General features: G+C 38.7%; 1 protein-coding gene across 4 annotated transcripts in view; it reads right to left on the minus strand.

Annotated features, from left to right (window-relative positions):
* The window catches only part of fgf12a (fibroblast growth factor 12a), a 77,495-nt gene that overhangs the window by 34,793 nt on the left and 17,079 nt on the right, over positions 1-25,623 (minus strand). For 2 of the 4 annotated variants that reach the window (XM_028472300.1, XM_028472299.1), the window contains exon 2: positions 6,743-6,853. In XM_028472300.1, the coding sequence (XP_028328101.1) occupies positions 6,743-6,853 (111 nt within the window). Of the gene's footprint in view, positions 1-6,742; positions 6,854-12,287; positions 12,336-13,323; positions 14,327-25,623 lie in introns of those variants that run through there. The other 2 variants (XM_028472297.1, XM_028472298.1) reach the window with 2 other exon arrangements.

Below are 25,623 nucleotides of genomic sequence, written 5' to 3' on the forward strand. Positions count from 1 at the left end.
CTTCAGTATATGTTCTCCCCACCCTGCCTTGAGTGGAATGGAATAAATGAGTAAAGACTGGATTGGCATGAAGATGCATCTATCTTATTACAAAGATAACTTTTAACCAGCATGACCCAAATATTTTTATTTGGATTCTAAACAGCACTTGTTCCATTTGTCATCGTTCTAACCACACAGCACAAGTCATACATTGTTGAACAATTTTAAATGAAAAAATGGGTTAAGGTGTGATAAACTCATAATTGGGCGTAAATGACAGGGCACATCACAATAAATACTCCATACAATGCAAGATGCTGCTCAAAACAAGCCTGTTGCAGTGTTTTAAGGAAAGAACACTTGACTAATGAAAAACAGCAAGAGAAAACTGTTCAGATTATTATAAAAAACAGTACATTGTATCGGACTGACATTGATGGATTACCAGAAGTCTAAACAATAAGTACATTATGCAGAGTCTAATGTGAAAAAGTCAAAAGCAGAAGTTTACATTTGTGGGCTACTTGAAAAACAAGGAGTGAAGTCATTTTTCAACAGTCTTAAACGTAGCTCTTGGAGGGCTACAGAGCTTTGTGTTGTAAAAGTCTTTCTGCTGAGTTTAATGAGTGTGTGTCAAGCTTTGCTAAAGGCCTGATAACAAGCCTCTCGTCGCACTCAGGTGTGTTGGAGTAGTGCTTAACATCTGAATCTATAGATGGCGTCGTCATGCAGCTCTACAGAAAGATGAGCTACCCTTTACACGCTGGTGTGGTGGACCAGGGTTACAACTAAAACATAGCGGATAGAGGCTCTCCAGGGACAGACTTAGGCCCCTCTGATCTCAAGCATGTAGGATAAGGATCCTAAACAGGGTTTTGGCATCTGTTCTTCACAGAACTATTGGAATAAAATGACAGAGAAACGTTCGGCTATTAAAGGGCCCATGTCACGCTAAACTGACTTTTCTGTGCTTTAAACATCATAAAAGTGCTATATGGGCTTCATACACATGCACAAAGTGAGCATTTCGTGCAGTGCTATGAATGTATTTTTTACAGTCTATGTATGTACCGGTGAACGTCCCAACCCCACGCTCTGTCTTGTGTTTATAAAGCAGCATGAGGTCGGCTACGGAGTGGGTGGGAGGAGGGTGGGCCGTACAAAGGCCCTACATCACCGTGTGGGGAGGAGAAAATCAGTGTCTCGTCTATAGACACACCCACTCATGAATATGCATAAGTAGGCCGCAAATCAGCCTGTTTGTGTAGATTTGCTCAGAAAGTGACTTTTCAGAGGCTAAAACGAGTTTGGGAAAATAAACCACAAATACTATATTTTTGGGGTTCTTAGAACAAATGGAGATGGGTGAAAAATAGCATGACATGGAACCTTTAGCGTTTGGTTTTAGGTGACAATGAAAGACGAGCAGGCATTAGATTTAATTGCTACTTGGCAGCTGACCCAGAAATGTCTTGGGATTTTATTGTATTAAAAATATGCATTTGTGACGTGACATAAATGACAGCTACAATCTCAGAGGTAGCTCAACATGCGCTAATAAGCCTATAATAAATGGTGGTTTGACAACATTATAAGCGCAAAAAAAAGCCTTTTTAATTTCAGAAAAATCTACCTCACAAAATAAATAAATCCTCTTTTATCCATACAAGACGCAAATATATTTGAACTGCTTCTGTTTTTGAAATGCAAGTTCAGCAAAAATGGTTTGGTGTAAGACATGTTTGCAAAGTGGGGCACAGCCTAGTGATCCGCAGGGGACAACATCACCCTGTGATATAGCTGCTCAGTTAAAATAAACATGTTTCATGGTTCCTAGGTGGGGATGGACATTTTATTGAATCAAAAGTAACATTTGCACAATGAAACCTTTGTTTCCAACGACTGATGACAGTTACAGATGACAGACTGAAGAGAAATAGTTGATACACCATGTGTAATGATAGATAGTCGGTCAGTAACGCAGAGCTCAGCAGAGTTAGGAAATTAATAAACACTCTATGCAGATTGTAGTTTCCCACTGCCATGCTTTCTGAGAAGACTACTTTCTGCATCCACACTGTTATAATCTAACCAACTGAACCTGATTTTGTGTTGGAGTTAGCTAGGACATATTTCCTACTGTGTGGTTGGAATGATTGTTCTCCTGGTGCTGATGGGGACTATCAGATAAAGCTGGCAGGTAAAAGAGGAAACTTGCCAACACGGGTATGTCCTTCCAGCAGATTCAATTTCACTCAATAAATATCGACACGCTGCTTCCCCGAGCAGTGGTGTAAACCTGCCCTCAGGACACTGGTGTAGGTGATACACCGAGAACAATCTCTTGCAGGTGTGTATACCCTTGAGACCTTGATGATAAGCGAGATAAAAGGAGAAGATGAGTCCATTAGCGTCTCAATTTTTTTCTTTACGAGTACTTCTCAATTTCCCCAATGTCATCTTAGCTGTTAATTCTCTAGTTGAGTTCCATCTTCTATCCCCCTGTTGTTATCATCATTATTCTTTTAATAGCTGTTGCCTTAGCTTCTGTTAGCTTTTCATGTATCTCAGATGTACCACAAAAGCTTCAGTAAAAGGAAAATACATACAATATGATGTAGGATAGGGCTGCACGATTTCTACAAAAAACCTAATTGAGATTTTTCTGACAGATATTGAGATTGCGATTCAATTTACGATTTTTAAAAATAGTTTTATTTTATTTTTTTCAAAATTCCGTGTTTGCCACATAATTTTTTTAAATTCTGTTGTTCTAGAAATGTTTATCAATTTTTTCAAAAAATATTAGTTTTTAACTCATGTGAGGAAACAAAATAAATACCAATAAATAAAAAAACCCATTATTAAACAAAAATGCATGTAAAAAAAATAAGTAAGACACAATTAAAAGGTAGATATAAGTTGTGCTGTGAGGAAACCAAATAAATACTAATAAAAAAGAAAACTATAATTAAACAAAAACGTGTCAAAAATAAAAATGTAATTTAAAATAATGATTAACATACAGTTAAAAGGTAGATATACGTAAGCTGTAGTGACATGGATTATTCTGACTGCTCATTTTTAATTATTTATATGTCATATAAAGATGTACGAGAACAGCATTAATGTCACCCAATTCCCCCTCAGAGATCAATGGTTTGCTGAATCTGATCAGGTTTATTGATTAAGTTTTAATCAACTTAATTTAAATTAACCTAATTTAACTGATCCTGATGACATCATTTCCAGACCAAAATGATTGAACAAAAATAAATGGACGAAAGGCTGCGTCAGTTATTTCACCACTAGGGGCCAGAATATTTTACAGTATCAGAAGTTATCTTTAACCTATGATGTTTCAGACTCTACAATCCCTGGTATCGATGGTCTCGTCCACAACAACAGAACAACTTCTCCCACTGATCTTCTGTACCTCTGCTGAGATGTTGCTTAAACACTGAGCAGGTGAAGCTGATTAAAGTTGATCATGTTTTCACGGAGCGCTGCAGTGCTATATGAGAAACGGACAGAGCTCCACAGACACGTTAAAGTTAAATAATAAATGAAAATATATATCACTCAAATGATGGAGACAGAAGAAAAAATCCTCAGCATCTGAGATTAAGTTATCGCAGTAGTGAAAACCTCAATATCAATGCCATTAAGGTAAATCGTTCAGCATTAATGTAGTACCAAACTATTTAGCTATGATTACCAATTACTACCAATGATGTCTTTTTTGACGCGTTTCCACTAGCGGTATTCGCTCTACTCGGCTCGGCTCTACTCTCTTTTTGTGCATTTCCACTGGGAAAAAGTACCTCCTCTGTGGTACCTCCTTTTTTTAGTGTGACGTAGGCTCAAAGCAGACACTGATTGGGTCTGAGAATCATCACAGAGTAGAGTCATCAACTCAGAGAGAGCACAGAGAGGAAGCATTTGGCCGCTATTGATTGTGTTGCCGATCTTGTGAGGATGGCACCAAAAAAGTGCAATCCGTGGAGTCTGGCAGTTTCGTGAGTCAGGTGGGTGCTCAATGGAAACGCTCTAGAAAAACAGTATCGGGTCCCGAAAGTGAGGAGTGCGGAGCTGTGTAGAGCCGATACCGCCAATGGAAACACATCAGCGTCAGAAACTTTGTGGATCTGCCAGGAGATGTCATTTTGTTAATATTAGCTGCAGCCATTGATGGATTTCACAATTAGCGCTACACTGACTGCTGTTGAAGCACGTAATGACTATTCTGATGCTGATTTCCCTTTCTTAAAGTCCTCTATCTTATCTCTGAGTCACAGAAGAGAGAGTTTGAAATGGTGCACTGAGGGTTCAAAGATTTCAAGGAATCTTAGAGCCAAACAAGATTAATTCAATCCAATCCAGGGTGAGAAATTCTTGAAAAACACCAGGAGAGTGGTTTTCTGCTGCCGGCTAATCCTGTGGGTAAGCCTAAAGAAGTGCACTTTATGTGGTGCAGAGGGACCCAAACCCTGAAGGAAAGGTTTAAAAGGAAATTGACCCAAATTTGAAATGCCAAGGGCATGTCTTTGATTAAAAGTGACACACAAATCCCAAGACAAAAACCCACTTACGGTCCTATAAGCATGTGCATTATCATATATAGTGAACATTACTGTTGTGATGTAATTTTTAACTCGCTCGTCCTCACATTTTAAACTAGTCACTGCGTCGTCAAGTCATGAAAACTGTCTGCATCCATCAAACACAGAAGATCAAGGACAGATTGAGTGTGAGCGCCTGACACAACAGATAATAAGCAGAAGTGTCTTCTCACAGCCGCAGAGTGAGCAGGTAATTACTACGGGCGCCAAGAATCAAATTACTAACTGTTCAAATTTGAACATGAATGATAATTAATGAAATTGTGTTCCACAGCCCTTGAGGTTAGTAAAGCATAGCAACACCTCTCAGCTCCTCAACTGTAGTCATTTGATTTACTTGTTTTCCAGAACAAGCCTGAAGTCCTCAAGTTTCCTTTTTATTATTTACCAAATAGACTATTTTATTGAGAAATTTGTTATATTGTGTTTTAAGCATATTCTGACTAAGCTATATTTCTATTCAGCAGTGTCCTTGCCTCAGCACTTTGTGTCACTCTATGAAGAAATATAAAGCAAATAAAAAAATTGAATGGGGGTGCACTTCACGGTTCAGGTCACGCCTAGTATGCAGGCAGCATCAGGCTTCTTGATCCCATCGCTGCAATGAACCACCCCTGAAAATAAATGAGTGCATTCCTTCTGCTGTGGCTGCAGATGCTGCAGGTCAGAGGGTGGTGCAGTTCAAGGGTGGGTGTAATCTATTATTCTAATAATCCTGGCTGTACAATCAATAGTTCAGTGCGAGACCAGAATACCAATTCATCTTTGTTTCCATTCTTCGTCTCTTGATCTCGCTGCTTTTTTTCTCTCACCGTCTCTCCCACTTTAAATTCTCTTCACACTACTTGTTCCTCTTTGCTTTTACACCGTCTTCTTCGGACTGTGTCCAAGCCGGATGCCTCTCATGTAGAGAATTATTCACTGGGTTTCAAACTGAAAAGGTGGTATTTTTAGTTTGCTGGGGCTGAATTGTTCACTACATTTTTCTATCCCTGGGCCAGAAAGACTGCTTAACTGGAAAATTACCTCAAGGTGGGGAAACCCTCACAAACAAACAATAAAAAGGCTCACTGCACAGAGCCCAACACGGTCCTCCAAAAACAGGAATCATGTTGAAGGTGCACAGACAAGGTGCATGATGGGAATATTGTTTTCTAGCTTCTCTTTCTTTTGGCAGTAATCTTCCTTTTCTCCGTGCTGTAAGTCCTTCCCACTGGAGGAGATATATATCCATGTGAACTATAAAACCATCAATGATCAGGATACTATTCTGTTCATCGTGTGAGTGCCAAATGCTGCTGCTTTGGATTTGGCTTCCGTTGAAATTGGCAGACAATTTTAAAGAAAGGAGGTCATGATTGGTTTCACTATCACTTTGATACGAGTTACCAAATGTATTTCTCATCAGAAAATCTTAACAAATTTAGGTCATTCAATGCACCAAATATTCTCTTTAGATTTGAATATTCCTGTTAGCTATATTTCTGTGAAGGAGTGGGCTTACGTATACTATGCCCTGGAGATTATTTCTTCACTTGTTGTCCAGTGCAGAAAGTCAATGGGAGGTGAAATATTGCAAAGAAATGGCTTGGGGAAGTAAAGCCAAAGGGCCAGTTTCGTTTCCGCGATGGGCTTTTCCAGGAAGGGAATTCTGCTGTGATAATCACACAGGGCTCTGAGCTAAATCAATCAACTCAATGTGACACTTACAATCAGACGCTCAATGCAGTCAAACTAGTTTGCTCAGCAAGGATAATATAGGCATACTGGAAATCTATTTACTGCAGGAAATTTTTCAAAATCTCCATAAATGCTGTGAAAGGCACCATTTGAAGAGTATGACTGGGAAAATTTGTGACATATTTAAGGCCACGCATACTGTTGCATAACCCAATGCAGAAAACATGACATTTTGTGATGTTTGTTTAACTGTTCCCTTATAAGACTATATGTTTTTGAATAGATAATCCAATTTAGTGAGGATACCTTAAACTAGAGCTTAACGCTACCTAAATAACATCTGTCATATAAGAATTAAAAATGATAACGATAACAAGTGGGGGTAATACATTATATAACCAACTGACTCAGAGCCATTAAATGTTTTATGCTGGAAGCATCTATATTGCTCCACTCACTGTTGTCGCTGTTCTCATCCTTGCTGCCGTCGATCGTTCCATCTGGCTGCATCTGCAGGTAAAAACCCTGCTGGCTGAACAGTCGCGTCACAATGCCTTTCAGCTGTGGCTCTGAAACACACACACCGACACACAAAAACACACACGCAAACCATCCACCAAGCCACAGCCACAAACCCACCAAAAAAGACATGTCAGAACAACAGCAGTGACAGATAATCATCAGATATAAATGTATCACAACTATGAAATGTAATCACAACAGTTGATGTTGTGGAAGTGCAAGTGTGCTACTGACATCCAGTTAATTTCCTTATAGCAATTATTAGTGCAGTTAAACATAACGTTCACTTCGCTATAAAAACTAAAAACACTGCAAGCTTCTAAACCATGACACAAATATAAATTATAACCCAATCACATTGTTGTTGTGGGACAATCCATCTACGTTTTCACATTAGTAATCTATCTATTAATACAAGAAACGTCTGTGTGCATGTGTGCGTGTGTGTGTGAGGAGCGCATATCTCCCTGATGTGGTGTCTGTTTGACCTGAAACTTTTTTTAACAGCTAGGGCATAGCCCAAGTGTGTGCATCCATTATTGTGGTTTATTTGGTGATTACGTTGCAAAATGTTTATTTTAATTTTATTTTGAACGCAGGTTAGACCGGACATGAGAGTGGGGGGGGGGGTGTCAGGATCATCTCTGGCTCTGTGCTGTGATCACACGCCTGCAAAGTAAAGTAGTCCGTGTAAACATGCACATTTCTCCATGAACACAGCATTATAAACGCTGATTTTTTTCACCACGTGTGTTATAACCTGATGCGTACCTTGGATGTGCATGCTGCAAAAGATAAGCACCCCTGCACTAAGAAATGTTAAATGCTAAATAAATAGTTTTATTTATACAAATTTATGTGTATTTTATCAGATTCTACCTAAACCACCACATTGGTGCAAACTTTATTCATCAATTTATCATGTGCATGTCCTATAAAATTAAACCAGGAAAATTGCACACGCCATAATACTTTGCACCCACAAATATACCCCTTTATAACACTGTGTACACCTCTTTGTACATCCAACCTTCAAATACATACTCATTTGGCCATAATTGACAACTCTACTTAAGCTCCCACATAAATACATACTTCCGACGGGCACTGTACGAGTATAAGAAAAACATGTTGTTCAACACTCTTCAGTCTTTTTCTTTAGGTGCAATGTTCTATCTTAGTGCAGTGGACACTGGACAGTTTGTCATGATCATTACAGTGGTACGCAATACCAGAGAATAATTAACAATGGTGCTAAAGTAGGCATATTATACCCATTTTTCACCTTTTAAAACTGTTTCTTCTTCGCTAGCGAGAAAAACAATGGCGGACTTTCGCAAAAGTTTTCATCAGGTTGGGGGTGGAGGGTATTTTCTTTCCCGATTCAACTTGTGACATCACAAACTTAGAATATTTGAAACGGAGCACTTTTCTCTGTGTTGTAAGACTTACACAGACCTCAAACAAAGGCCTGGGTGGGTTTAGTTCTTTATTTGAAGCAACAAACACATGTTGGGGTTGATGTAATTGACAGACATTGAAGTCTAGGGTTTTATTGTACCTCATTGTGGCGGATTCTAATGTAGTAAACCAAGCCACAAAGATATAAAACGTAATACATCATGGTTTTTTTTTCACACCGAAGAAATAACCTCTAACTTTAGAAAGCTTCTGGTTAGGATTCTACTCAAAGTGCTATGAAGCTGGAAATAAGGATTACCTCAGGTCAAAGGCATAATTACAGCCTTGTTATAACACAAGGGGAAAAAATAATGAAAAGGAACACCTGAAAGCAGAGATTGTATAAATAGTCTCTGGGTTTATTCAATTCTCAGCCAGTCTTTCGATTTAGTGTAAAAGCAGATTACAGTGTCAATACAAACCCGATTTGCAGCATGGCTTTTCTTGGCAAAACACCTGATAAGCAAACCTATTTTGTTTGCTTCGTCTTAAAAATCCACTGTGACATCAATGGAAGTAATTTTCAGCGCTGACAATGAGAGGATAGACTATGTAAAGCCACAGTTGCTGTAAACTGACAGATAACTTTTTCCCCCATGAGCTCAAGTTTTCAGACAAGCAGTGACAAAGCTAAAGGATAAAGATATTTCTTGGCATTTGTTTTCTTCTCTGTCAAACAGAAATGAAAAATCATGCATTTTGTCACAATCTATTTACAGCTAGGCTTTGTTGCACATGGTTACCATTGAAAACGTTAGCTTGGCAGGTAGCGACTTTACGTTCAGATGAGTCATGTGATAAGAATTAGATTCAAACATTGTTCCTCATGAAGAAGCTACTGTACCTTAAACAGTACAAAGATATACAATAGAATAACATCTATCTAAAAAATCTAATTTGTTTTTTCCAAATTCCATGTTTTCCACATACATTTTTTTTTAAATATTTATATATTTTTTTCGAAAATATTAGTTTTTATCTCCTGTGAAATTAAACAAAAATGTATGTCAGAAATAAAAATGTAATTTAAAATAACGAGCAAGCTACAATTAAAGTTGTACTGACATGGATTATTCTGACTTCTCCTTTTTAATTATTTATGTCATATAAAAATGTATGAGAGCAGCATTAATGTCACCCAATATCCCCTCATGGAACCTGAGCAGGTTTATTGATTAGGTTTTGATCAACTTAATTGAAATGAACCTAATTTCAATGATCCTAATGACATCATTGCGAACCATAATGATTAAACAAAAACAAATGGACGCAAGGATGAATGAGTTATTTTACCACTAGGGGCCAGAATATTTAACAGTATTAGACTCTATCATTAACCAGCAATGTTTCAGACTCTACAATTCCCCATAAAAAAACGTTCCTTGCCTCACGGTGACGGCGTATCATTGACATTCTGTCAATTTCCGTGTTCAACAGTGGATTTCTTTTTCATTGGTCGATTCCGTGATTCTGTCCCCAATTCTGTTATCGTGGAAATTATAAGGCCCTAGCGATGACTGATTGCCTACTGGCAGAAATTTGACTGGGTTGGAATTTGTAATACAGCTTTTGTGTAACATAAACCAGTGTTTTCATGGGTTTGCAAAAAAACTGAAAGCACTGGCAAAAATGATTTATGCAACACATTTAAGGTATGATATTTTAAAGATTCCGTTCTCCTTCAGCAAACCAGCTCACAAATGTGAGCCTTATAGCCTGTGATGTGGGCAGTGGTGCTGGCTTGCTGAGTCAACTGGCTAAATGTGTCAAAGAAGAGAAAAATACACCAAAGTCCTTTAGAATCAGGAAACATGTATAAAACGCGTTATGGTAAAACCAGATAAACCATTGGTTTGATTCCAGAATGTGGCAGTTTGGTTAGAAAGAACACCCACCACCAAAAATATATCCGTCCCACGACAAAGACCTCCAAGGGCCTGCAATTTCTAGACAACAAAATTATTTGGCATAATTAGTACCAACTAGCGCAAAATCTCTGGTGTAAAGTCTGCACTCGTAGTGTAAACATTGTAAACCATTACCTCCTTCAATATTTGGATTACAACCACATATGTCTTTGCTTGAGACACTTTTGTGATTGTCAAGCTCGTACAAAATCGTATTATTTTAATCTATCCTCTTTATCAAGTGATACGATGTCTAATAGGGGTGTTGAAAAAAATTGATTCGGCGATATATATCTCGATATTACGTCGCACGATTCTCGGATCGATTCTAAATGCATCCATATCTATTTTTTTTTACCTGTATTTAACCAGGAAAGTCTTTTCCACAGCAGGAGACATTGTAACTACACAAAGAAGTGCTGAAACCTGGGCATGTTGACCAGCTTGTGTTTTTTCAAAAATAAAGTAATAACTTTCGGCATTTATTTGTTGTTCTAGGCATATACCTCAGTTAGGTCATGTTGCACTAAAGTCAAAGTTGATTTAAAAGCCACAGGCAGATTGTATGTTATTTTATATTTTAAGTTGTTGGCACATGGCATGTTAAAGCCAATGTTTTGAGTGTAAAATATGCCAATGAAATATATTTCAGAGATTATGTTCTCATAAAGGTGTACACATTTACAGATTAGTTGTTTCTTAAGCCATATATTAAAAAAAATTGCAATAATTGCCTTATACTTTAATATCGGGATTTATCGTATCGTGACCTATGTATTGGGATACGAATCATGTTGCCAGATGCCAGGCAATACACACCCCTATTGTCTAAATTGTGATTTAGAATTACAGCTCATTTGACATTCAGTGGTGTTGTAATCTTCTGAAAAGTGTTCATGATCTTCTTACCTACATTTTAATAAACTAATTCCTTTGAATAAATAAAATAAATACCCACTTATTCACGCCTCTGAAACAGGTCTAAAGTACAGTAGCTTTGGGTAAACAGTGGACTGAAGTACAGGTGGCAGTAAATGTGTTTGAATTGATGGAAAGATCTTGAGACTCTCCTTCATAGGTTTTCTCCCCTGGAGGAGGTCCGTGGCCCTATAGGTTTGAGACCCCTCTGTTGTAGATGATAAATGTGCAGAAAACAGAGCTAATAGAAAGGCTAAGATGTGTGGTGACCCCTAGTAAAAGTATGATCACATCTACTCGACAGTACATCATCCACACAGGCCTTACCCAGAGTAAGGGCCATTAATTCCCAGGGCAGGCCTTATATTATCCATTATGTGCACACAGAGTGTTTATGTGTGTTGTGTGTATGTATAAGCACATGGGAGTGTACACGTCAGTAAATCACATGTGGTAACTACCCTTTCATAAATTACGGGCTCGGCACAGGTGGAGCAGTAGCTGACGGCTCATCACTTCCAATCATTTAGCAGTGAGTTTGTTACAGTGCGTGCGTGCGTGCGTGCAGAAATCAGCAGAAATCCATTCACTTTTGAGCTTACCAGATTTAAGTGTGCATGAGGGAAAAAATGTGAGATCATCCAGTGGGTGCGCGGGCAGCCAGAACATCAGTAAATTAACTTCATACAAATACAGCAGAAGGACGACAACATTTAGGTATAGGTTGACGAATGATACCATGACCATGAGATGGTGAATGATCACCTGTTTTTATACAGCATCTGACAGGGACAGACACATCGTATACATATACATCAAAGTGAACCTCGACACAGATATTTACGGACATAGAACGAGGAGCGAGATAAAGGCTGACCCGACGTTGACTAACAACGAGAATGAAGACGAAACAAAATGAGGGAACCACAGAAGCAACAAACTACAGATTATAAAATAGAAATTAGGCTTAAAAATCAACAAAGCCACAAAGAATGAAGGGGAAAGAAAGAAAATAGGCAAAGGAGAGGGTCGTCGGCTGTCAGACAGTTGCTAAAGCCCCCGGGCTAATACCCCCCACCCCTTCATAACTTCCCTACCCTCCCATCCCGTTGCCGTGGGAGATTCGACATGGGCGCGAGATGGGGTGGAGACAAGAAGAAACACAGCACACACAGATGGAGGCTGAGCTACTGACCTAGCCTGCAGCCCTTATGGGACACCTGTGGAGGTTTCGAGGGAGCATCTTATGAAGGGGAGGATAGAAGGAAAAACAACAGTCTTTTAAAAAGGCAGAACTTCTCCAGTCAACCTCTTGTTTATCAGAACATTGATTGCAAAGCAACAGAACGACGATATATTAGAAAACATTTACAGCGCTTGTTGGCTATGTGTCAATAAAAGGAAAATACCATCAGTTGTTTAGAAACATAAACTGCTTTGTAATTGTCTGATTATCTTAAAGCATCCACTGGCAATACTTGACAGATGAGGCTGCAACATACGGGCTTTAGCTATACAATGTCTGCATGGCTGTTGGGGTGATGTCTTCCCAGTTCATCTTAAAAACTGATGTCCAGACATCATCAGTCTGACTGTATGAACTGATAGAGGGGAGATGGGTGACCTGCATCACAGGCTTGTTAAACCGTGTGCATCGGGACAGAACCAGTAAAATACAAAGGCTGATGCTTTACCACCGAGTGTGGCTGGAATACTGCCTTGGTCTATCAATACAGCTCAGAGACACTCTTTAATCACCTGCCCTCACTGCAGTAAAGCCCCCTCACTGCTATAAACATTTACCATTAAAACATTTAATCTCAAAAAGAGCCTTGGTGCACTGCGGTGCAACTCATCACCCCTCTTTTCCCTAAACTGCATCAATATTGAATTAGGCAATTTCAAAGCAGCCTTTTTTAGGGCTGACGGTGTGTATCTGGAGGAAGGATGCGTGTGTGTGCGTGTGTGTGCATGTAAAAAATGAATTGTTTGTTATTAGTGTAATCTGATTAATTGCTTAATCTGCTCTGGCCACATCTGGAATGAATGAAATGATCCTATTTCTGCAGGAGATTTCGACAGAACACTAGACTAAAGGAACAGGTGGATCTTCGACTGTCCACCATCAAATTGAACCCCCCGACTGCAGTATCAGCCTCAAAGAGGGGCGGGGTGCACACAGAAAACACACTGGTTTAAGAGGAGGAGGGGAGGGGGTCTACAGCACTGACCTGGTCGCCTCCTAACGGGTCTCTTCTTGCCGCTGCAGAAACGGACTTTGCTGAAGACCCCCAAGAAATGCCTCTCGCAGAGGGAGCGGGGGTCTTTGCTGGGACTGGGCCGACGTTTGGAAGTGGAAACCCGGTCACTGTTGGACTCTCTCGCTTGGCGTTTTTGCCGGATCAGGGAGCTGGCGATCGCAGCCATCTCCCCGAACCGAGTCCTTAAAAAGCCGAGTGTGGTTCGGCAGCTGTCGGAAATGAATGCAGCTTCTTAGTATGAAAAGATGAGTCTATAGATTCTGCCGCCGGTCCACTAGTGTTTCTACCAAATCATCCCGATCACGGCATCCTTCTAGGTGCTCACTGTGAGCGCCATCCTCTTCGAAATGAAAAAGCAGCAGATATGTAGTTTGAACGCGACACTAAGGCTTCAAATCAACAGCAGCGGCTAAGATTGATCATGAACACACCGGCTGAGCCAATGAGGCGGGAAAACATGCAACAGTGTTTAGAAGTTGATGCTGCTGCTGATGCTGCAGCTTTGTGCCATCGGAGAGTTTCAGGTATTCCAAGTGAACAGCGCCGCGTCTGACATGCAGGATAGAGTAAAAATCCACATCTGCACTCACACAGCCTGCTCTCTCAATCCCCGCCTTCAGACAACAGAAAATGTGCACCAGCACCAGCAGGCTGGCTGAAAAACAGCGCCTGGTTTCATAGAGTCCGTGCGTAACGAGGCTGATCTCCGCTCATCCAGGACGCAGCGCAGCAGCCCCGCTCTCCGGTTCCGTCTCAATGCAGTCGGAGAAAGAGGGGTCGGGGGGCTGCTCTGCAAAGGATGCTGCAGAGATGGAACTCAAAGCTGCAGGAAAGCGATGCCAGGTTGGAACGCAACAATTAGTTGCTGAGTGCTTCTGGTTTGGCGCGTGCACGCAAATAATGAAGCCAACGCGTTTCTCCTCGTCCTGGAACAAGACGCTCTCGGTGTGTTTCACCACCGACAGAGAGTGAACGATCACAGTCCACCCTCCTCCATCTCCCCCTCACCCTCACCCTCCCTCTCTCACCCCCACCGTCGTCTCTCCAACTCCTTTAACGCATTCATACGTGATTGCGGTTCGTATTAGAAATGATCAAGAGTTGTAGTCTCCAGGGAAAGATGGATGTAACCATAGGACAACTCGGGTAAAGAAATAAGATTATTGTTTATTTCTTTATTTGTTTTTAAACCAATCTGCTTATCTCAACTAAAAACAATCTTCCAAACAGATCAAACATCTAGCAGATGCTACAAGTTCACCTAAAAATGAGGTTTCCCAAAATATGTAGAATGTGTCTGTTGTGTTTTTGTTTTTTTTTTTGTTTTTTTAATGCATATGGCTTATTACATTAAACACATTTTACTCTTGGGGTCAGTCTGAGCTAGGGCTGTACGATTAATTGGATTTTAATGATGATAACAATTTTGGTTGCCACTATTAAATTAACCTGATTGTCGGCAATATTTACATTTAAAATACTGGCTCTGCACTCTGTAATAGTGTATTTATTCAGCTAGCCTTTAGTACATTTTAAATTCTTGGGTTCATTTATTTATTTATTTATTTTATAATTCCCTTTTAAAGCTGAATTTTGCACTGTAAACTGTACACATTGTTTTTTTAAAAGTAGTGCAATAAAAACACAGATTTTTACCTTAATATGATAAATAATTCTAATTAAATATTGATTAAAATAATTGTGATTATCATTTTGGCCATAATCGTGCAGCCCTAATCTGACCCCAGGGATTCTTCCCCCCAGAAAATGATTTGCAGAAAATTGTTGACCCAAGTTTTTGTGTTTTTCTTGAATCCATAAATAACCCCTTGATAATGAAATCTTGTCCTGTTCTCTAGCGCCACCATCAGGCAAACCTCTAATAGTTTTCATCCAATTCTTCTCAAATTTGCTGACAACATTAATGACCACAAGAGTATGAACCCTCTATTAGGGATGTGGTGATGTAAAGTCACACATGAGTCACACACACACACACAAGTCTCAGACAGCTAAAACAGCTATGGGTCAAATTGACCCCAAAGGAACACCAATGCGTGCAATATGCGTTCAGTATTAAAAAAATATTATCATGATGATTTTATGCTTAATTCATTGTAACCATCAAATTAGGAATAGTCATGAAATATGAAGCAAAAGAAAAAAAAATCTACTATTATTTTTTGAACGATGAATATTGAATGAGGTCAAATTGACCCCAAGGATAATAGGAGGGCTAAGCTCCATTGTTTGAGAACCACTAAAGATGCAGTTATATGGGAGATATAACATCTTAAATAAAATATCCTTAAAATTTCAGTGACAATCTGCCAAACCTTAGGGAAAGCTGTGTATTTAGAAAAATGTACTTTCCAGTTTATACTTAAAATTGTATTCAGTAGAAAAACCCAAGCAAATAGCCTAAGGCAGCATTTAGTATCTATTAACAGTACCTCTGGGGGTACGTGGGCCCTGCAGGGGTACATGAAACAATATAATGAATATATTTATAAAGAAAGATTATTTTAAAATTGTCAAGCAAGGAAAAAAATATATAACAAATATGCTGTGCATTGGTTTGATGGTACTTGGAGAGTAAAATATTTCACATTTGAAAAAAGAAAGATTGAGTTCTGTTGATAAAGAGCATGCTGAGTCTGCCAAAAAGAATGATCTGCTGCAGGTTTCTGCATAGAGTAGAAACGGGTACTCACAACTGATGCGTTACATATATACCCTTAATACGGTTCCCACTGCAGCTTTAAACACACTAACTTTGCACATCCAATGTCACAGTTTCTTATCTCATGCAATCCAATTACATAAGACTGCTTTTCCTGCTTCTAACATCAATTTCGAGGACTAACATACAAACATGCCAACATGAGCAGTGCATCACACATACTGTATCTGTGTCATTCTCTCATTCAGAACTAAATGCTTTAATTGACAATAGGCCTGCTACATTCCTTAAACAGCACAACAAACAGACATCAGACTCAGGTTCATGTCTTATCATATATAGGCAAAATTTTCCTCATTGTTTTTTCATCACGTCAAACCGAAAGGGAAAAAAGGGATGATTTATTTCCTGCATACATACATGCCTTTGCATGTTCCGACTTGTGTCTGCATGCCTCTCCGTGCCTCTGCATGCTTGAGAGCTCACACGATACAGATGTATCGACACAGATGAGGTTTGTGCTGCACTGCAAACCTCCCTCATCCCCAACCACATGATGAAAGGACATGAAAGATTCAGAGGCTTCTTTCACCACTTTGTTTGACACTCCGTCCATAGACGGCAGACGGCAGTGGAGAAAGGAAAAGACCGTGAAGAGATAGGGAGACAGGTTTATTTCACTGCCACTGTCTGACAGACTTATGTGAGATTTGGACATAATGGAGGAGGTAAATTAGATTAAAGTGCTAGAATCCCAGTCAGTGGTTGTTTCCTAATGTGTGTGTAGGAACAACAACAACAAAAAAGACTATAAAAGGAGGATCAAACAATCAAACTGGATAAAGAGGCCAAGCTAACCAAAACCATTAAGACTTCTGAAGAAAATCAAACTTCACTGAAACAAAAACAATAGTGATTTTGATACAACACCTGCATTAAAACATGCAGATATGATGCAGCTATAACATCCTTATGAGAGTGTTCTTAGATCTGGGAGTGACTTTATTTTCCTGGTCATAGATCTTTTGTCAGGGAATGAAAAAGTATCTACTTATAAGGATCTGCATGGCTTCTTCCAGTCCACAAACTGTTATACTGGAAAGAGGCTACAGTTTATTCCCCTCAGCTCCTCCCATATAACACAGACTCATCAGCCCCACATTCGGAAAACATCACAGTAATGTAAAGGCTGAAACTGTTTAATATGCGTCACAGTAAAGCACACTGGACTTTAAAAATATTTTCTTACATGCTACCGCTGTACTTTGTGTGTTTTTTACTATTCTTTATAGTTGACATCTTTTTTAAAAAAAAATCTACTGTATATATTGTAAATTGCTTCTCATATTTATTTTATTTTATTCAGGTACTTGTGATTTTAGCCTTGTTTTTTTTCTATTGCATCAAGACAAATTCCTCGTAGATGCAAATGTACTTGGCAGAAAAAAACTATTCTGAGTTATGCTAAAGCCCCGAGTGCACATTTGTGGTTTGTTTTTATATTTTATTTAAAAAGAGATTCAAACATCATCCTTTAAATTAAGATATTATACAGTTTGTGCTGTATAATATGTAGTCTAGTAAGTACTATAGTTCCTGATTGTATAACCCTGCTGCTCATGCCACCACTGCCACTTCTTAATGAATGCTGCCGCCTTTTGGCGAATAAAGAAAACACAGGCGTTAAAGGAGAAAAGAATGGATGCTTCTGATCTCTGAAGTTTGCCACGTCAGTGTCCTTGAGATACCTCACAGATTTGTTGAGTCACAATAGCTGGGATAGTCGTCATGGTGTACTGTCTGCAACAATGTTTTTTTTTGTTGTTTTTTTCCCAAGTTTGTGGGAGGCAACATGTAGGAATGTGAGAGAGTAAGAGATTTGGGGATGCTACTACAAAACACATTACAACAGGCACCAGTTATTAGGTGAGCCCATGTGAACATGAATATATGAAGCTTAGTATGCAGAGATGACAAGTAACAAAGTACTGTACTTCTGGTATCTGTATTTTACTCATTCATTCACTCATTCATTCATTCTTTTATCGACTCTGTACTTTTACTGCTTACTTTTTAAAACAAATATCTGCACTTTCTACTCCTTACAGTTTAAAAATCAGCTCGTTACTTTTAAGACCCGATGATGTCACGACATAAAAAGACGCAAAGCAACAACCGAGAAGCTGGAGGCTAGTGCTTGTCAACATGCTAACACGCTCTGGGTTTAACTGAGCATTTGCACATTGTATTAACAAATTGTATCTATAATGAGCGCTAAATTCACCAGATGTTCCAAGGTAAAAAAATTAACTTGTTTCTATGTACCAGTACTCTACAAGTTCTACAAAAGATGCTGAATTTGCTGGTTTAAAAGTGTTGTCTTATTATTGAAGGGACATTGGTTTTACCATTTTACTTAAGTACATTTAGCAGCATGTACTTTTTTTACTTTAACTCAAGTAAGGGGCCAACTTCAATACTTTTACTTTTACCAGAGTAATTTTTTTATTCAAGTATTTATACTTTTACTTGAGTACTGAAGACTTGTACTTTTGCCACCTCTGTCAGCATAAATAGATGAACATGACAAAGTGAAAATAACAGTGAGTGTAGCCAAAGGCAATGATTCATCTAGTTAATTCCAACTAAACGTCTATCCAATTTTGATGCCTCTAAATAGTCGTCTGCACATCAAAGAACCAACTCAGATAAGAACGACTATTACACAGCCACATACTCAGTTTTAATACAATACATTTCTCTGAAGAAAAAAGAAATACTTGAATCATACCAGAGTAAATAAAGAAATGTGAAACCTAACCCACAATCTTTGGCCTGAGAAGATGAATCTATGTATATACAACTATAGTGTAAAATAAATATGACATGTGAAATATATAAAAACAAACTTGTAAAAATCTGCGCTATACAATGTCTACATTTTGCAGTTCACACATCCCAAACAAAGCACAACAAACTTGAGTGTCGGCCCCAGAGACAAAAACCCGAATACTTCTCAAAAGAACAACAGCTTGTGGAAAAATTCTACAATTTAGTACTGATTAATTGATTAATGCATTTGCGGTAACTTCACTTTCATTAGTAAACTAAATACAGTGAATGACTATCCCTTAATATCTCCTATTTGCTTTCCATGTGCTGTGAGTTTAGTTGGTTGACTATGAGCCTATCTACACTACCTGTGTCCTTGTGCTTCTAAAGAAGAGCTTTAGCGTTTATGGTACCAAGACATTTCTGCTTCTGTTAGACCTTAGTGATGCAGCAGAACTCATTTGTCTCTTGTTGCCACGGTTAAACTTTCCACGGTGTATGACCTGTGACCAAAAAACCATCTTCCAAAACCTCCCTTTAGAAGCTTCCTCACCCAGAGTGGAGCCTCCAACAGCTGTTTCTCTTTCGACTCTGAAACTGTTGATTAGTATCACCTGTTTTGTGACATTGATTAAATTACCTGATAAATACTCGACAAAAGCACAGATTTGTTCTTAGAATACCGTGAGATAGTGGCTTTGTTGGAAATGGCACACTCCGTACTATACACTACAAACTCAATGAGTATATACTGTCATCTATATACTGAGTATGATTAGGATGATGACCATTCCCACTGAAGTTTACATCCAAGTTTCCCAAGATGCATTTCTAATCTACAAAGGCAAAAGCCTTTGAAAGTTCTGAAAACACTTTAAAGTTAGAGCCTAGTTAATTCAATCAGGTGTGTTGGAAGAGGGAAACATCTAAAACATGCTGGATAGGGGCTCTTGAGGACCAGGATTGGCCATCTCTGGGTTAGAGTTAAAGGGGACATATCATGCTAAATCCACTTTTTTAGCCCTTAAATGCATTTTGTTGTATATTTAGAGTGTTTAGAAGGACAGAAAAGTTCAAATTAGTCTCTTCAGGTGCTCCGTTGATATCTTTATATTCTGTTTTGGTCATATTTTTCAATCTGTTTTGATTTTTCTATTCTCTATTACGTTTTTTGAACTATTACATCACAGTATTTGCAGCAGAACTGCCAAATTAGTACATCAACTCCAGGTCCAACACTTCGAGCAATCCGTCATTTTTATTTCTTGCTTTTATTTTGTAGTCCAAGCTCAAGGATGCCGAAGTTACGAGAGGATAAGTCAAAATGTTCGGTTGTTGGATGTAGTAACCCACACGCTTCATTACACCGTCTCCCAGCATCAGAACCTTTTCAAAGTGCCTGGTTGAGTTTTATTTTTCGTGGAAATGTACCCACATCTGTGGGTAAGGTCATTTTTGTGTGCGCGAAGCACTTCAAGGATGACTGCTTCTGCAACCTCCGCCAGTATAAAGAAGGATTTGCCAAAAGACTTTGTCTGATTGAGGGTTCAATTCTATCTTTGGAGACGACGAACAGAGCACTTCGGTAAGCTGTAAATAACGCTAAAAAGTGTGATGATAAGATGTCCCTGTCATTGTTTTGTTAGCATCAGCAATTGCACCGTCTTCATATGTTAGCGCTGTGTGCTTGTTTTAGATCCTTGATGATATGCCCTACGTGATTTAATTTAAGTCTAAAGTTTTCATTAGTCATTTCATTTTTCCGTTTTTGTCTCCGAAAAGACTGTATTAAAATGCATTTCGTGACGTTAGCTTGGCGCTAGCATTAGCTCGGTGCTTGTGTTAGCTCACTTGTTAGGGTTCTGCAGGTTCATCATCTTCATTTTCATCTCGCTCCGCTGGGTCAGACTCTGGCTCAAACATGTAAGGCTGGATGGACAAGTCTTCTGTTGTTGACATTTTGTAAATAAAGTGTGAATAAACATTTTCTGCGCCGCTAGACAATCGTATCTCTTCTATCAAACTACAAAAATGGCCAAACAGGGTGGAGTTGAACCGAGTGTCACCTCTGCAACCTGGAGAGGGGGCGGGGTATGAAGTGTCTCATTTGCATTTAAAGAGACCGCACCAAAACGAGTTGCTCTCAGAAGCACATCAGAAAATGGGTAGAAAAGGGGCCTGTGGAGCTATAATAATGAGGAATTCAGACCCAAGCATTGCAGTTCTGCTTTATATAGACCACAACTGTATGATTTATATGTAAAAAGGAAGGATTTAAAAGCATGATATGTCTCCTTTAAGTGAGAAAGTGATCAAGTAGAATATCAACATGTGATCATTTGATTCATAAAACTTGCAGAAACACATTTTATGCCGACATTTCGGAGATTTTCAGAGACCCGCCATTGTGCTACTGAACACATTTCCGGTGAACTTGAAAACAAGAGCCCTGTTTACAAAAGCATAAAAAAAAAAACTAATGGATTTTGAAAAGCAGATGTTTGACTTTTAGCTTGAAGCCAGTCTGAGGACTACTGTGCCCACTGTGCACTATTAAAAAAGAAAGTGTCTATTTGTACAATTGCTGTATGGACAACCCCTGGTGCTATTGGTACGGTTACCGAAGTCCCTGTACATAATGTCTTAGGTTTAGGTTTAGGGATAGGTAATAACCCTATATCGCAACAATTTTTAGTCTTAGTCACACAAACTAAACTGGCCAATGACTGACCTATCACGTGACCTAAACTGGCGAAATAGGGCCGCTGCGTCCGGATAGAATGTCGGTATATTGATACGGCAACCGTACGGATAGCCACTGCCATTAAAAAATGTCCCGATATACTGTCGTCTATATCTGGGTATTTCTTGCGTATTCAATCTTTTCATACTATCTAACGTGAACACACTACATACTAATTTTGACGTCAGACTTAGTATGAGTATTGCGTTAGTATGATCTTTTGAAACATTTATGAAATTATTTCTAACATGAGTAATTTTAAATCCTATTTCAAACACTCATGTGTCCATAAGACAGTTTTTCCACCTGCTGATATGAAACAGCATCATTGAAAATAATGTGGCCTTATTGTCCTACTAGAGCATTCCTAATGTGTTAAATATCTCAACAAATGTATTCCCGTACATAAAATATGTATGAATGCACTCTAGGAAAAAGTTTGTTACTTAGTTTTACTAGCTGCATATGTGAAAACAATGATATATAGTTGTAGTAACTAAATATTAAAAAAGCAGTCCCGTACTCACTTGAAAAAGCAAAAAATGTGTTTTACATCAGAGTAAACTGTACAGGTTGACATGTATGAGCTACTGTTTATCTCGCTGTAGAGGGGAGTTCAGAGGCAAAGATGTAAACAACATGTAAAGAAAACAAGGGCATACTGATTGAGTGATGGGAGGTAGCACCTAGCTGTCATATGAAGAGAGCCACACGACAAAAAAGGCTGGGAAACACTGCCATAAGAAATGCTGCTGGTTCGGAGTCAAAAACCAAAAATTTGTTTGACTTAGATTTTGGTTTGCATTTTTTAATTTAATATTTAAAAATCATTCATGAGTAACTAAACCCCAAATCAACCTTTTTCTGACGTAAACAAATGTATTTGGATATAAAGTAGTGTCATTGATTGATTTCTTAACATTTTAGTCAAAGTATTTCAATTTGGCATATTTTGTTGTTGTAAAATGTAAGAGAGACGACGGCCCTCTCTGGGAGAGGAATAGTAAGTATTTAGCAGGTTGTTAGCAGAGCATAGCTTGTTCTGTGTAGATTTTATAGTATCGACTGGGCTTCTCTTAACTGCTCCACGAGCTTCGCCAATAATAATTAACCTTGCCTGTAAGATGGATTCTGGTGTTCACAAACACCATCTTGTACTGTTACCGCCTTTGCCTTTCGAATCCGAACCAAAACGATTTGAACCAATGATGAGGCAGTGTTGTGGTTTAGGGCGGGATATCTGGGTGTGAAGAAGGTAGAAGCGCTGAAGCAAAACTGGCGCATGTGCAGTTGCGGGGCTACCGCTATTAGCATAGCTCCGAATCAAAATAGAAAGATGTCGACGCAGGAGGATGGTTAACGTGCTCTTAACTCGTATACTCGTGTTGCAAAAATGGCAAAAGTCACTCAATGACATAATGATCACAGCATTACTATCCCAAAAGAAGGTTTTCACCAGCGGAGTCTTGTTGTTGTTGTAACAGCGTCTCTGCGACGCATGCCGATGATGACTTCATCATTTGTTACCGTGTGATTGGCTAAGACAAATCATGGTGGACAGGCTTTCCCTGGTTCTGAAAGCATTCACTAGACACAGACCCAGATCAATGTGGAGAACTCGAGTTAAAGGGAGGGGCGACACATCAATCTGGTTCTTGCCAGGTTAAATAATCAAGGCTTTTCTTTTGAATTAACAGCCTAGACTCACAGTAGTCAAAACCTTAGGTATTAGTTACTCTTTAAATAGTAACACGTAAAGTATTCTTAGTTAACAACATTTAACCTGCCTATAGCCTATATACAGTATATATAACACCTCCCACACACACTACAGATTCAATATGAAACCAAAAATACATGTTTGTGAACTGTGGGAGAACCTGGAGCACGTGGGGTAAAAAGACTAAAAAGAAAGAGTACATGCAAACTCCACACAGACTGTTTGACCATGTCTGCCCCAGGAGGCCAATCCTTCTTCTTTCTTGCTGTGAGGTTGAAATGCTAACCACTAGCTCACAGGAGTGGGACGATACACTGAGTTCAAAATATAACACGATGGGCTTGTGATAATTATACAAAAGTTTTGGAACACAAGCTTTTACTTTAACTCTGGACAAACTCTGGGTATGAACTTTTCAACTCAATAGGGATATTGGAAAATAAACCAACCATAACAATCTGTTACTACTGTACTTGGACCCTCGATGACACATCTTGTAACATTTTCAATTTCGCGATATCTTGTGGCACAATACATCTTCCCACCTTTACTAGAGTGTAAAGGTGGCTTCACACACTATTTACCCAAAACAGGGTCACCAAACCTTCTGAAATTGTGATCTACTTCATAGATACTGTATAGTCCAAAGGGCTACCAGTTAGAAAAGCACTTTTTTTAATACCAAATGTTCCTTGTTTCCCTTTAAAGATAAGAGAGACAAGATAATAAGGAAAGCTTGCAGTAAATTAAAAATGTAGGGAATGTCTATGTTTCATCATGCAACACTTTATTTCTCCTAATTCATGCAATTGTTTCATTTTCATTGCTACTAACAAACAACTTTTAACTAATCGTAACATTTGTAAAATGTAACAATTATGTCACATTTTATGAAAATCCACCTTGCTTTTTAAAAAACATATCTTATATATCATATTATATATTACCTACCACTGACCATACACCAAATCTACATTTGTTGCAGTGTTTCAGTGAAAATAAACATATAAAGATGCTTAATTTAATATTTAAACTTTATCATGTTTATTTATTTATTTATTTATTTATTTGACAGGGACAATGCAGACAGACATAATTACAGCAAAAAAGATGCAACTGATGTGATGCATAAACAGTGTATATCTAATGCTAATTCTCAACTCATGTCCCTGGTTGAGCTTTTCCCTTGATACAAAATGTATAAAAGCACAATCTTAAACACATATTAACTTATTTACAACAGTGATACAGCAGCAGTATTTCATTTTACTAAGTACTACATTTGTGAATTTCAATCCTGGAAAGTAAATCAGATTTTAGATGGAGCTCATTGGTGACTAGAGCTCCTGAGCACCCCTGACATGGTCCATGTGGGCTACGTGGGGCCTTCAGGCACCTTGTTGGTGACTTGGTGACTTCTCCTACTTTTAGCTACTAAAAGTAGGACAAGTGAATAATGTGAGTTTGTCTCTTTCTTCTAGAAAATAGTTGTAATATCTTTGCCAGAAGGCACATATTCAAAGCTATCTTTGAGGTATATGTAATAAAGTAGTTTATAGGTTCAAACTTGTGGTCAAACTTTACTCTTTAAAATGAGAGCAGAGACTCTACTTTGAGCTTTTCCCCAATAACAACACTTTTTACTGTATATCACTCAGGGTTAGCTCCATTACAGCATGATGGAAGAACATTTTTATCAGATTACATCCTTTTCTCAGTCGTGACTTCTATTTCCTCATCAGAGAGTGGTAAGACTGAAAGTTCATTAGTAAACATTAGGTTTTGCCTGGCAACCCAGCTCTCATTTCACCATAATCGTCTGTTACAGTGTCTGCATTAGTGCAGCTGTGTTCAAACCTGCTGCTCAGAAAGATGTGAAAATGAAAGAAAGCGTACAGATGACTTTAAGAGCCTGTGGGAATGCAGTAAACTTTCAACTGAGCCTCTTTAACATACACCATTGAATACATTTCAGTGATCAGCTGACTCCTAAGTTCTGATTGAGGTCATCAGATCATGTGACAGTGAGCAGAGATGCATGATAAGGACTTTTAGTGCTTTATATCACATCCCTACAGATCCCAATGTGTGCAGCTTTTGGCCCAACTACCTCAGAGGAATCAACTGTGCTTGATGGAGTTTCTAATTGTCTGCCCTGAATTTGAGCGTCGCTCCAGCTCTGAACCGCAGGTGAGAGGAGGAGGCTTTGTTATTGTTCACTGGATGTACTTGTGGACAATTCTCGCGTTCAGAGTGAACAACAGTAGCAATGCAGTGAATCACCTGAGATAT

Source organism: Gouania willdenowi, chromosome 17 (genome assembly GCF_900634775.1).
Source record: "Gouania willdenowi chromosome 17, fGouWil2.1, whole genome shotgun sequence".
NCBI classification, from domain to species: Eukaryota; Metazoa; Chordata; class Actinopteri; order Blenniiformes; family Gobiesocidae; genus Gouania; species Gouania willdenowi.